The following is a 12,767-nucleotide window of genomic DNA, read 5'->3' on the forward strand; positions in this document are numbered from 1 at the left end:
TTGAAGATGGAGCCTCAGTGGATTTCCAGCCGTGGTAGGGGTGACCTCTGTGGCGTAGAGCACAGAAGCTAAAGTGGAGCCAGGCTGCAGGGGGCAAATCCCGTCCTCAACACTGTGTCTATGTTTCCTATGTCACCGTCTGTGCCTCAGCCTCTTTGGTTGTGGTGAGGACCAAATGGCACATAACACTCAAGAAATGTTATTATTACTATATTTTTTCACAGAGCTTTTTAAATAATTTCAACATTTTGTGGGTTCCCTTTTCTCCTATATACGATGGGAAAGAAAAAAATAAGGATAATACTCATCTTTGATAAACGGTTTCACATTATCAAATGTGAAAATGCAAATCAAATGCAAAAGTCACAATAGGTTAAGAATTATTATGGCATATTCTAGGTGGGGAAACTGAGGCTCGGTAAAGAGGCTTCATCATGGCCACAAAGGCAGTGATGTAGCAAGGATACAAATTCAGATCTTCTAAATCCTAAGTTCAGTAACTGTTCTGTTCTACTCCATTTTCTCCATCCACCACAGTAGCCAGGGAGAAATCTATCTAGGTTGATGGGTATTGATGTGGGCCTGGGCCACATCTTAATCACCTCCGTAACCCCACTGCACCATGGACCTGGCACACGACAGGTGCTCTGGCATGGTCCACTGAATGAACATCCTATAGGGACAAAAGCACAGAATCAAACTCAGTGAGGGGAAGGGGCCACTGGCTTGATGTTCTCTTGATTTTCTGTGATTTGTACTGAGCTGTACAAACCACATAAAACTTAGCACATTTCTCTTATGCTTAGCCAGATATTTCTGCTAATTACTTTGTTTTCTGAATGGCCGAACCAACCATATGTACCATATATTTTTTTAAAGAAGTCCTCAACGTTTCATTAAAATCTGTTGCTTTTGGTCTAATAAGCCAAACACATGTAATACAATCATTGAAAGCATTACCCAAGGTAAATGTTTAGAGAAACCTGAAATATTACTAATTCAAACATTTGATTTACCTAGCAATATATGTCATGAGCTTATTTATTTATTTAACATTGTGCTTAATGAAGGAGTTAGTTCTTTAACCCAATGTTTAATTCATAGCAGCAGCTTTAAATATTTATGAAGTTTCCTGTCGTTTTTTTTGCTTCGTTAATAGACTGAATGGTTCAGTTCGTTGGCTAAGAGAAGGCAGTGGAATTTCAGCAAGAGAAAAGCTCTTTACCTTTTGAAAAATGTGTTTAAAGAATGAAATAACGTTTTTCAAAAAATATAAGGTCATTGGTTCCCTCGTGTTACCATAAATTAACTAGGTAGCTTTTCTCGACTACACCCCTCTATTATAGGACTTGCAATACAAGGAGGAGCCCTCAGGAACTTCATCAGTAATGATGAACTTGATTTTTTTACTCATCAAATCACTCTAGCTTTGACTTGAAAAGCAAGAGAAAAAGCTTCAATAGCTTAGTCATTAAAGTCAAGCCTCAGCACGTCATGTAATCTAATTCGTTTCCCTGTATAAAAAATAGGGTTAAGAATATCTACCCCATAGAGATCATTTGATAAATAAATGAAATAATTACAGAGCATACCTTCTAAGCTATAATGTGTATACAATAAACAGTAGCTAAATTTTCCAGCTAAAGCACACTGAAGGTTATAAAACCTGCTCTCCAAATTTAAGAGGAGAAACTTGAATCCACTATGAAAGATCATAAAGAATTAACAAAGACTACCCAATGGCCGGGCGCGGTGGCTCACGCCTGTAATCCTAGCACTCTGGGAGGCCGAGGTGGGCGGATCCTTTGAGCTCAGGAGTTCGAGACCAGCCTGAGCAAGAGTGAGACCCCACCTCTACTAAAAAAATAGAAAGAAATTATATGGACAGCTAAAAATATATATAGAAAAAAAATTAGCCGGGCATGGTGGCGCATGCCTGTAGTCCCAGCTACTCGGGAGGCTGAGACAGGAGGATCGCTTGAGCTCAGGAGTTTGAGGTTGCTGTGAGCTAGGCTGACGCCACGGCACTCACTCTAGCCTGGGCAACAGAGTGAGACTCTGTCTCAAAAAAAAAAAAAAAAAAAAAGACTACCCAATGCTGTAAGAAAAAGGAAGTGAATATGCAATGAGATCAACAGAGAACGATGTATTACATAAAGCCTACTGCTTATTTACAGAAGCGGCAAGCATGGAGTAGAAATGGAACTTAAGGTTTTATCTGCTTAGACACCTGCCTCAGAGTAGTGAATACAAATATTCATGTCACCAACCAGATGAAGGACTTGTAGAATCTTTACAATGTTCCCATGCCTTCTAGAAGACATAGAGATTTTTTAAAAATGCTATATAGATGAATAGATGCATATATACATAAACAAATAAGTGAATAGATTGATAAGCATCAAAAACATGTTACTTAACAGTTCAAAAGGTGATTTTATATATCTTATCTAATGTAAATTCACAATCAGGAACTACGTTATAGGAAAGTTGGACATCAAGCTAGACTCGGAAGGATAGATTAAGGTTTCCTTGGCAAATATGGAACAACAGAGGGGTGGAAATGAAGAGGTCATTTTACACCTGGGGCACAACAGGAATAAAATCAAGGAGGCAGGTGAACACAAATTAGTTTGTTAAATAGAGAATAAAATGGCAGAGGCTAGGGGCACAGTGGCTCGTGCCTGCAATCCCAGCTACTCAAGAGGCTGAGGAAGGAGGATCATTTGAGGCCAGGAATTTAAGACCAGCCTGGGCAACATAGCAAGACCCCATTTCTAAAAAAATAAAATACTTAGCCAGGTGTGGTGGTGTGCACCTGTAGTCCCAGCTACTCTGGAGGCTTCGGCCCAGGAATTCATCTAGCCTAGGAGGACAAACAAGACACTGTCTCTTAAAAAAAAAAGGCAGAGGATGTCTTGTTTTGAAACTTCTTAAGTGGAGATTAATTATTCCATTGTTTGAGTCAACAACTTAAAAGTCAATAATGTCTTCATTCTGTTTAATTACAATCCACTATCCTTCAATTTAAAACGTTTCCATCTTTTTGAGATGAAGACTATCATTTCAAAAGCATACTTTCCTAAAGATTGTCTGGAGTGTGGATCATCAGTTCAGGCCAAATTTTGCATATCCCTTTACTTTTTCCACCAGATACAAAAAAAGATTTTTAAAAATATATGAGAAATCCTGAAAACAATTCAGATGTCCACCATTAGGGGATTGATTGAATAAATTATGATACATCCTCATAATGGAGTACAATGTATCTATTAATATAAAAAGGAATGAGAAATATTTCTCTACTATTATGCTATGATCTCTGGAATACACTGCTAGGTCAAAAAAATGAAAAAAAAAATCAAGGTGGAGGAAAGTGTGTATAGTGGGCTACCATTTATCTAAGAACAGAAGGATAAACCATAATATTAAAATAAATAGAAGTTTGCCTCTAAGAGGAGGAATTGGATGGGATAGAAGCTAGACTTCTAATATGCTCTGTTTTTAGATTTGACTTTTGGACCATATAAATATTTCACATGCTTAAAAAACAAAATTAAATTTCAGAAAAGCAATCTCTAAAAATGGAAAATAAAATGAAAAAACTAACCCAACCACGTACCCAGTTGGTGGCTTAACCATACAGAGAACAACAATCCTCAGCAACCTAAAGCACAATCATTTTGCTGTATAAAATCCCCTTTGGGATATACCCCAAGGACACAAAAAAACTGAAAGAACACGTTCAAACCAGTTTCTAGTAATCATATTGTTGGTGATAGTGTTAGCATAGTTGTTCTGAGAATGCTGTGCATTAATGCAGGAGAAAGCAAACAAGCAATTATGCGATATTCTAAATATATCATCTGCCATTTCCTGAGGACTGCAATTCTCAGCATGGAAGAAAGAAGACACAGATGTACTTGTGTCCTCTGAAAAGGCTTGAAAGCAATGACCAACCCAGAGAAATGAACACTCGTAATGTCTTGATCATAGTCACGAAAGTCTATTTCTACTAAATGGAACCAGGATTTCTTGCAGAAACAGGTAAGTCTAGGTCTGGATACCAGATAAGCCTGGGAAATTTCATCTAGAGTCACACCGAATATGCACAAATCCATGAGTTAAGACTATTTGCACAAAATAAACAAAAATATTAATTGTTCACTAGTGAAAGATGCTAAGGAGCCAAAAGATTTTAAAAACTTGTAAGTAAAAGGGAAAAGTGACCAATTTGAGAAAATTTTTCTTAAAAAGAAATATCTACATTAATAAATGGAAAAGAGAAGAAAATATTAGATCATCATTTGGTAATCATTAATAAACTAATGGACCCAGGTATTGATTGGCAGCTAATTTCACACACAAAAAAGAAAGACAAGCAGATAATATGAGTCTCCTGACAGAGAACACACGATCACGTATCTGAAGTACTCTTGACTGAAAAAGACTTAAACCTAGGCCGGGCGCGGTGGCTCACGCCTGTAATCCTAGCACTCTGGGAGGCCGAGGCGGGTGGATCGCTCAAGGTCAGGAGTTCGAGACCAGCCTGAGCGAGACCCCGTCTCTACTAAAAATAGAAAGACATTATATGGACAACTAAAAATCTATATGGAAAAAATTAGCCGGGCATAGTGGCGCATGCCTGTAGTCCCAGCTACTTGGGAGGCTGAGGCAGTAGGATCCCTTAAGCCCAGGAGTCTGAGGTTGCTGTGAGCTAAGCTGACGCCACGGCACTCACTCTAGCCTGGGCAACAAAGTGAGACTCTGTCTCAACAAAAAAAAAAAAAAAAAGACTTAAACCTAAATCTGATAAAGTTAAAGTCAACCAAGGCTCTCCTGTATGTGTGTGTGAGAGAGAGAGAAATGGAGGAGGAGATTAAAAGTCTTAGAAGACTTATCAACCAACTTCAATCAATATAATAAACCTTACTTAGATCCTGACTCAAACTGTACGAGATCATGAAATTTGTGAAACAACTTGACATTTGAACACTGACTAGATATCTGAAATTTAAAAATTTTAGTTTTTAGGTACAATAATGGCAATATGGACATGTGTTTTTTAAATCCCCTCTATCTTTTAGATATGCAAATATTTATAGATGATAAAATATAATTCAGAGACATGTTTCAAAATTACACGGAACAGGGAACTGGGTTGGGGCAGGGATGGGGTAGATTGGCCATGGCTAATGAATGTTGGGGCTGGGTGTTGAGTATTTGGGGGTTCACTGTACTATTCTCTTTAACTTTTTCATATGTGAAATTCTACAAAATAAATGTATTTCTTAAAAATATAAGATATTCAGTAGTAATAAGAATTCTCAGTACACAGAGCTTGGTTTCTAAATATTAATAATATAATTTGCTGCTAAAAGAAACCAGAGCTTATTAAAGACATGGATGCCTTCAAGTCCAAGCAGAGAAAATCCCAAGGAGAGCCTGAAACATCTTGTGCTAGAAAGTGAAGTAGCAATCATTGTGGAGGATTCCCAGCCAATAAATGTAGAAAGAATAATAGAATTAAAAAGAACGGCCGGGCGTGGTGGCTCACGCCTGTAATCCTAGCTCTCTGGGAGGCCGAGGCGGGTGGATCGTTTGAGTTTGAGACCAGCCTGAGCAAGAGTGAGACCCTATCTCTACTAAAAAAAAAAAAAAAAAAAGAAAGAAATTAACTGAACAACTAAAAATATATATATATAAAAAATTAGCCGGGCATGGTGGCGCATGCCTGTCATCCCAGCTACTTGGGAGGCTGAGGCAGAAGAATTGCTTGAGCCCAGGAGTTTGAGGTTGCTGTGAGCTAGGCTGACACCACAGCACTCTAGCCAGGGCAAAAGAGCAAGACTCTGTCTCAAAAAAAAAAAAAAAAAGAATTGAAAAGAACACCATTTCTCAAACACTAGTTTAATTATTGTTTCCAACAAGGGTACAAAAGGATGGGGAAACCACTGGGCAATAGGTTATTATTAACAAACAGGATATTCACTCAGATTCAGGGATCACAAATTAATATTAATTGCGATGGGAATGTTATCTTTAAAACGAGGAGATCTAGTGAACATCTCTTTTTAGCCAAGTTGGTGATCAAACTTTTACTACCAACAAAGGCACCATCTGACACTACGCACTTCTGAAGCTGCAATCAATGGCATGAACATCGTCTATACAACAGTTTGGCCAAAAATGTTTAACTTGATTCCAGTCATGGGGAAGTAATCAGACAAAATCAGAAAACTGATTTGGACTCTTTAGAAATATTAAAGAAAAAAAAAAAAGCAAGAAACTAATTTAGATTCAAGGAAACCCAAAAGACATGACAATAAATACAACATATGACCTTTATTTGAAACCCAAATGGGACTGGAGAAGGGAGCAGCTATAAGGGACAATATTGTGACAACTGGGAGAATCTTAATATGACTGTATATTAAATATAATTATCACTTTAGTTTCAATTTCATAAGTATTATAACTGTGTCTTGTTTTGCATGTCTTTGTTCAATTCAAAGAAAAGTGAGTACATATCTGATAGAACATACCTAGAGATACATAAATGTGGAAAGACAGAAAGAAATGTTAAATAATGCCTGAGTCAATCTACGAAGGTTGCATGGTATTTGCCATACTAGTCTTCCAACTTTTCTGTGGGTTCTAAATTTTCAAAATAAAAAGCTGATTAAAAATATACATATATTCTTGGCCAGGTGTGGTGGCTCATGCCTATAATTCCCAGCACTTTGGGAGGCTGAAGTAGGAGGACTGATTGAGGCTGGGAGTTTGAGAACAGCCTAGGCAACATAAGGAGACCCTGTCTCCACAAAAAATTTAAAAATTAGCCAGGTGTGGTGGTGCACACCTGTAGTCCCAGGTACTCAGGAGGCTGAGGCAGGAGGATCACTTGAGCCCAGGAGTTGGAGGTTATAGTGAACTCTGACTGTGCCACTGCATTCCATTCTGGGTGACAGAGCAAGACTCCATCTCTCTCTCTCTCTCTCTCTCTCCCTGCTCCCCCATATATATATATATATATATATACATATATATATATATTCATTCTTATGTTAATGACATCTATTAATAAATAGTGTATTACGTACAGGTGACAGGGTATCGTTGTCTGTGCTCTTCTGGGTCTTCTCCTTGGAGTTCTCTTTCTGACTGACTGCTTGCTCAGCAAATGACACCTCCAGGTTGATGTCTGTTTCAGAGGCAGGTGCATCCTCAGGTAGCATCAGTTTCTCTTCACCAACAATGAGGTTGGATGCCTGGTCTGAGATTGGGGCAGAGGAAACCCAATTCATAAAATTCTTTTTTTTTTTTTTTTTTAATTCTAACGCATTTACTACATAAAAACCTTTGGGAAGAGTACTATTTTCTCTAGGCAATAATTAACTGTTATTTTAATAATAAAGTAATAAAGAAAACAGTCAAGAATCCTATCAATGGTGCATGGGAAGAGGGTAAGGAGATGTTGGTGACCAGAAATTCACAGTTCAACTATGGAACCTTTCTTTGAAATAACAATTCTTGTTTAGACTGAGTCCAATTCCAAAACATGGCTGGAGGATATCACACACTTAATGAAAAACCTCATAGAAGTTTAGAAGACTTCTAAACTTGTTGTTTTACTCCACACCAAGGAATTAAAAGCAAAAAAAAAAAAAAAAAAAGGAGAGAGGTGATTAGCTATAATCTGTTGTAGAGCTAGCGATATACCATTTAATTTCTTCACAATGGATCAGTGGATCAGATTCCTAAAATAAACCTCTTCCACACCCTGAATTTCCTTTCTGGAATGTTACCTACCTATCACGGTAAAAATTTGAAAACAACAGTTAGTGCCAAAAACTTATCACTATGAGAATGATATGGGAGTCAGGCCTGGAGGTACCTGGTACAAGAACCATTAGGCTTTGCAACTGATTAAATCAAACTGTATAAAAGTTCCTACAATTATAAACACTAGTCAAATAATTTTCAGATGTTTACATCAAAATTTCAAGGATATAATAAGTCTAACTTATTTTTGGCTTTTTTGGTTTGTTTGTTGTTAACCCTCCAAGAAGGAATTAACATCCAAAAACCTCTTTGCTGAAAATACCAGCTTTAAGCTTTGGAGAAAATACTTCTAAATTTTACTATTTCATAAATTTTTGGTTTTAAAGAAACTCACGTTAGAAAAAAACACTAGCACCAATAACCAGGATTACTGATATTTTCTCACCGTAGACTTTTGATTCATAGTAAGAAACTGAAATTACAAAATAAATTTACACAGTGCATTCACACGCTTACATACTAACATGCTTACATACGAATACAACAAAGTGATGGAAGGTAAAGTTAAGGTAAAGATGTAGTAAATATGTCATAAATACATACATATATTAAAAGTCTGTTATTCAAAAAAATACGTTTATAGTCATTTAAAATCAAATCAAAATAAAACTGTTTTAATTAAAAGAAAATTAAGAAGTAAATATGAATCTAGTCTTATTTACTCCCATTCAATACGCAGGGTTGGGCTTAGTGGGCGTGTGACCCAGGCAGCCACATGGGGCCACGAGCTCAAGAGTTCCACGATGGGTTTAATGCCCTTCTGTCACTGTCTTGACATGTGAACAAGAGGCCCTCCATTGTGAGTTCCCTGGGCCCTGCAAATTACATAGCTGGTCCTGGTAGCATCTCACAGTTAAGAAAGTAAGCATTTACCTATGCCAATTCCAAAAATGAACATAAATTTGAAGCTCCTTGGTATTACTAGTATTTACCTGCTATCTATGTTACATTTAGTTTTCTAACAGTCTATGACCTTTTTTAAAAAAAAATTAAGATACTTATACATTTCACAATTAATTTTTTAAAGTATTAACACAAATGTCAAAGCACAATTTTATTTTCCCACTGGTTTATACTCTTCTGTGTTTTACTGTGACTAGCTAGGTAGGTTGGTTTCCTAGGAAACCATTCTAAGAGGAAAAAAATGATTAGCCATTTTCTTAAATTAGAATCTACCTTTATAGCAGCTATTTGTGGACAAGAATTTGAAAACTACTCTCTCTTTTCAACGCCTCCATGTCAGAGTTACAATAAATAACCCCCCACACATACACCCAAACAAATAGGCTGTGCTGAATTTAAAACAGGGTAATTAATAATTAAGTAAGAAGAGCCGAGCACAGTGGCTCATGCTTGTAATCCCAGCACTTTGGGAGGTTGAGGTGGGAAGATTGCTTGAGGCCAGGAGTTTGAGACCAGCTTGGGCAACACAACAAAACCTGTCTCCAAAAAAAAAATAATTAAAAAAAAAAAAATTCAGCCAGGCTTGGTAGAACATGCCTGCAGTTGTGGCTACTTGGGAGGCTAAAGAGAGAGGATATCTTGAGCCTAGGAATTGGAGGTTACAGTGAGTTATGACCAAGTCACTGCATTCTAGCCAAGGTGGTAGAGCGAGACACTGTCTCAAAAAAATAAATAAGGTAGAACACATTTAAGACATATGAATTTTCTCCGAAACTATGGCAAAAATTAAAAATATATGAAACCTTCAATTTAAAGGGAAAAATCAAGTCGAAGCTGATAGCAGAAAAAACAGTTTCAGAGGTATCAGGGGACACTGCTATAAAAAATGGATGGTTAATTGACTAATAAAAGTGATGAATCATTTACTCTCAATAAGAAAAATTAACAGAGAATGCTGAGATAAATCTTTTGGCTCTTAAAGTCCTAATGTGTAAATAGTATTCCTTTAATCTATTTTCCTTTGAGTTTGAAGTGCACAAGAGCAGTGAATTGCAAATATTTTACTAAACTCTTTCAATTGTCCAAAATATTCCGAAATGCCTGTATTTAAAAAATAAAAGATTTTTCCTTCCTCCATGGAAATCCAGAAGAAAATTACAAAGTATACATATCAATATGAAAGTATAAAAAAATTATTTGGGCATTATTAATATTTCTAAATGTATGTAATGAACACTGGGACTTTCACAGAGTTGCATGATTTGGTCAAAAGTTAACATTGATACTTAGCAGTACATTGATTAATTGAAATGTGACAACCCTTGCAACATTAAAACTTTACGGCTTTGTCATTTAGAGTAAGTATCATTGATTGAACATATTTCAAAACCCAAGTGTGGAGAAAACACTTAAAAGAGACTATGTCACCCAAGCCTTTGAATTTTAATCACACACAACCCCACTTCTGAACCCCAGACAATGTTTCTCCATGCATTTCATTCTGAACTTTCCAATGTTTGCATAACACTGGTTAATTCACTGCCTAGTGAAAGAGCATGGCCTTGCCCAGAACAGGTGCAACAGTAAATACTCAGTGACTTGGACGGCGTTAGGCACATTCCCTCGTTATTCTGGTTGGAGCGCTATGCCCACTTCATAGCATTCCAGCAAAAGCAGATGTAAATCAGGCGGCAAGTTTGTCACATTTCCCTGGCCTGCTGCAAGCTAGGCTGGAAAGTGCTCACACAATGAACTTGTCTTCCAGAACTTGTGTTGATACAGCCTACATCACGATCTCTGGCAAGGGAGGAAAACACCAAAAAAGGACTATGTTTTCCTCAGTATCCGTAAAACAACTGCCAGTCACTCTTCCCCGAAACCCAAAGCATGTTGACATTGGCACAAAGAATTCATCTGTCTCTCCTGATGACCCAGCTCTCCAGCAGGCCAGGGCCGGCTCTGCCAGCTTGCTTGCCGCGTCAGTGTTAGCTGCTACATCGAGGGGAGGAAAACCCAGTGATTTCATTCTGATATAACACATGTAACTAAGAAACCTCCACAGAATAGTAAAAAGCAAATGCTTTTGTAGATATTAATATATATATGTATGTGTATATGCACATGCATACACACATATATACATGTGTGTGTGTGTGTGTGTGTGTGTATGTGTATACATATATTTTTTTTAAGGTAGGTAGGAATGCAGGAAAGAAGTTCTGGGAAAAGTATGGAAGGAAAATTAGAGATATGGATGCCCCAAGATTCCAAAATGTCCCATATAATCTTGGCCTAATGTATGATTTTTAGAGGAAGGTTGGGAACACTTCCAATCCTTCAGTTTGATACTCCTCCCCTCACTACGTCCAAACCAAATGCAACACCATTAATGGCACAAACAACCCAGCTGCTAAATCTTAAGAAGATAAACACAGATCACCTTCATTATAATTTATTAAATAACAATTAAGGACTAAAGTTTTGAGCTTTAATCTATGACCTTAATTTAGAATATTTTTCCCTTTTGCAAACAAATGAAATAGCCACAAATTCTTTCTTGGTAAGTACTAATAAAGCCTTAGCATGTATTTTCATCCACGCTTTGAATTTCTAATTCATTTCTGAAACACATATTAGAAAGGTATGAAAAAGAGAATTATAATCAATTGCCAAAACAACTATTATTTTACATTTTTCTAAAATTTCTACAAATTAATCCACTTATAAATTAGGAGGTGGTGATTTGAGAACAATGTTCCAAATTCGTGGGCTCCAATTACTAGATGTATGGTCTTGGAAAGTGACTTCACATCTCTAAACCTCAGTTCTCTCATCTGTAAAATGGGTTGAGAACTGTACCTACTACATAGAATTCTTAAGTGTATGAAATGAGGTAAACATCTCATAGCACCTACCACATAATTAGTGTTCAGCAAGATAATGTATATGGATGTTGGATCAGATAGGGATGCACATTAAAAACAAAATCCAAGGCCAACTATATGTTCAACCTCATGTAATTATCCACTTGGGACCTTACATTAGCATTTTAATAGAATTTGCTTACAAGAACTGAAGGTGAATGGTTTCAAAGGTTGTATCTGTTTGTTATACTAATTAAAGGGAAAAAAAAACAAAGGAACAGGTTCAACATACCATCTCTTCCTTGGTATTTGTTTTCATTTGTTCTGACGGATTGCGATTCAGGGCCATCTGGAGCCTAAACATAGAAAACAGGCCATTTAGTCATCTCCACTCACAACCAGAGAAAATGGTATTGTAAATAATTCCGTTACTAATCTTTAGAGTATAAGAAATGTACTCAGAATTATAACAATCACAGTGGAAAAAAGCACTATGGTTATAATCAACAAGCAATCAGCCAACAAATATTTGATTACCCAGAACTGGTAAGCCCGGGAGGAATATGAAAAATAGTCAAGAGTGTCCCTGCCATCAAGAATGCCACTATTAAGGCCAGGTGTAGTGGCTCATGCCTGTAATCCTAGCACTCTGGGAGGCCAATGTGTGGGAGAACTGTTTGAGGACAGAAGTTCGAGACCAGTCTGAGAAAGAGCGAGAATCCATCTCTACAAAAAAATAGAAAACTTAGCCAGGTGTGCTGGCACGTGCCTGTAGTCCCAGCTACCCAGGAGGCTGAGGCAAGAAGGATCGCTTGAGCCCAGGAGTTTGAGGTTGTAGTGAGCTGTGATGATGCCACTGTAATCTAGCCAGGGCAACAGAGTTGAGACTCTGTTTCAAAAAAAACAAAAACAAAAACAAAAAAGAATGCCACTATTTTTATTTAGTTGAGGGGAAAAGACAAACATGTTAAGAAATTAGTAATATCTGTTATCTAATGAGTGGATAAGCACAATGTGGTCTATCCATACAAAGCAATATTATTTGGCTATAAAAAGAAATGAAATGCTGATACATGCTACAACATAAATAAACCTTGAAAACAATACACTAAGTGAAAGGAACCAGTCACAAAGAGCCACGTATCCTATGATGCC

General features: G+C 37.1%; 1 protein-coding gene across 1 annotated transcript in view; it reads right to left on the reverse strand.

The window, feature by feature from the left end:
* ARHGAP18 (Rho GTPase activating protein 18) overlaps positions 1–12,767 on the reverse strand; it is a 121,119-nt gene that overhangs the window by 39,374 nt on the left and 68,978 nt on the right. Inside the window, exons 4-5 of the mRNA XM_069488196.1 lie at positions 11,905–11,968; positions 7,104–7,276 (exon numbers count right to left, since the gene is read on the reverse strand). Of these exons, the coding sequence (XP_069344297.1) occupies positions 7,104–7,276; positions 11,905–11,968 (237 nt within the window). The remainder of the gene's footprint in view (positions 1–7,103; positions 7,277–11,904; positions 11,969–12,767) is intronic.

This window comes from Eulemur rufifrons, chromosome 15 (genome assembly GCF_041146395.1).
Source record: "Eulemur rufifrons isolate Redbay chromosome 15, OSU_ERuf_1, whole genome shotgun sequence".
Taxonomy (NCBI): domain Eukaryota; kingdom Metazoa; phylum Chordata; class Mammalia; order Primates; family Lemuridae; genus Eulemur; species Eulemur rufifrons.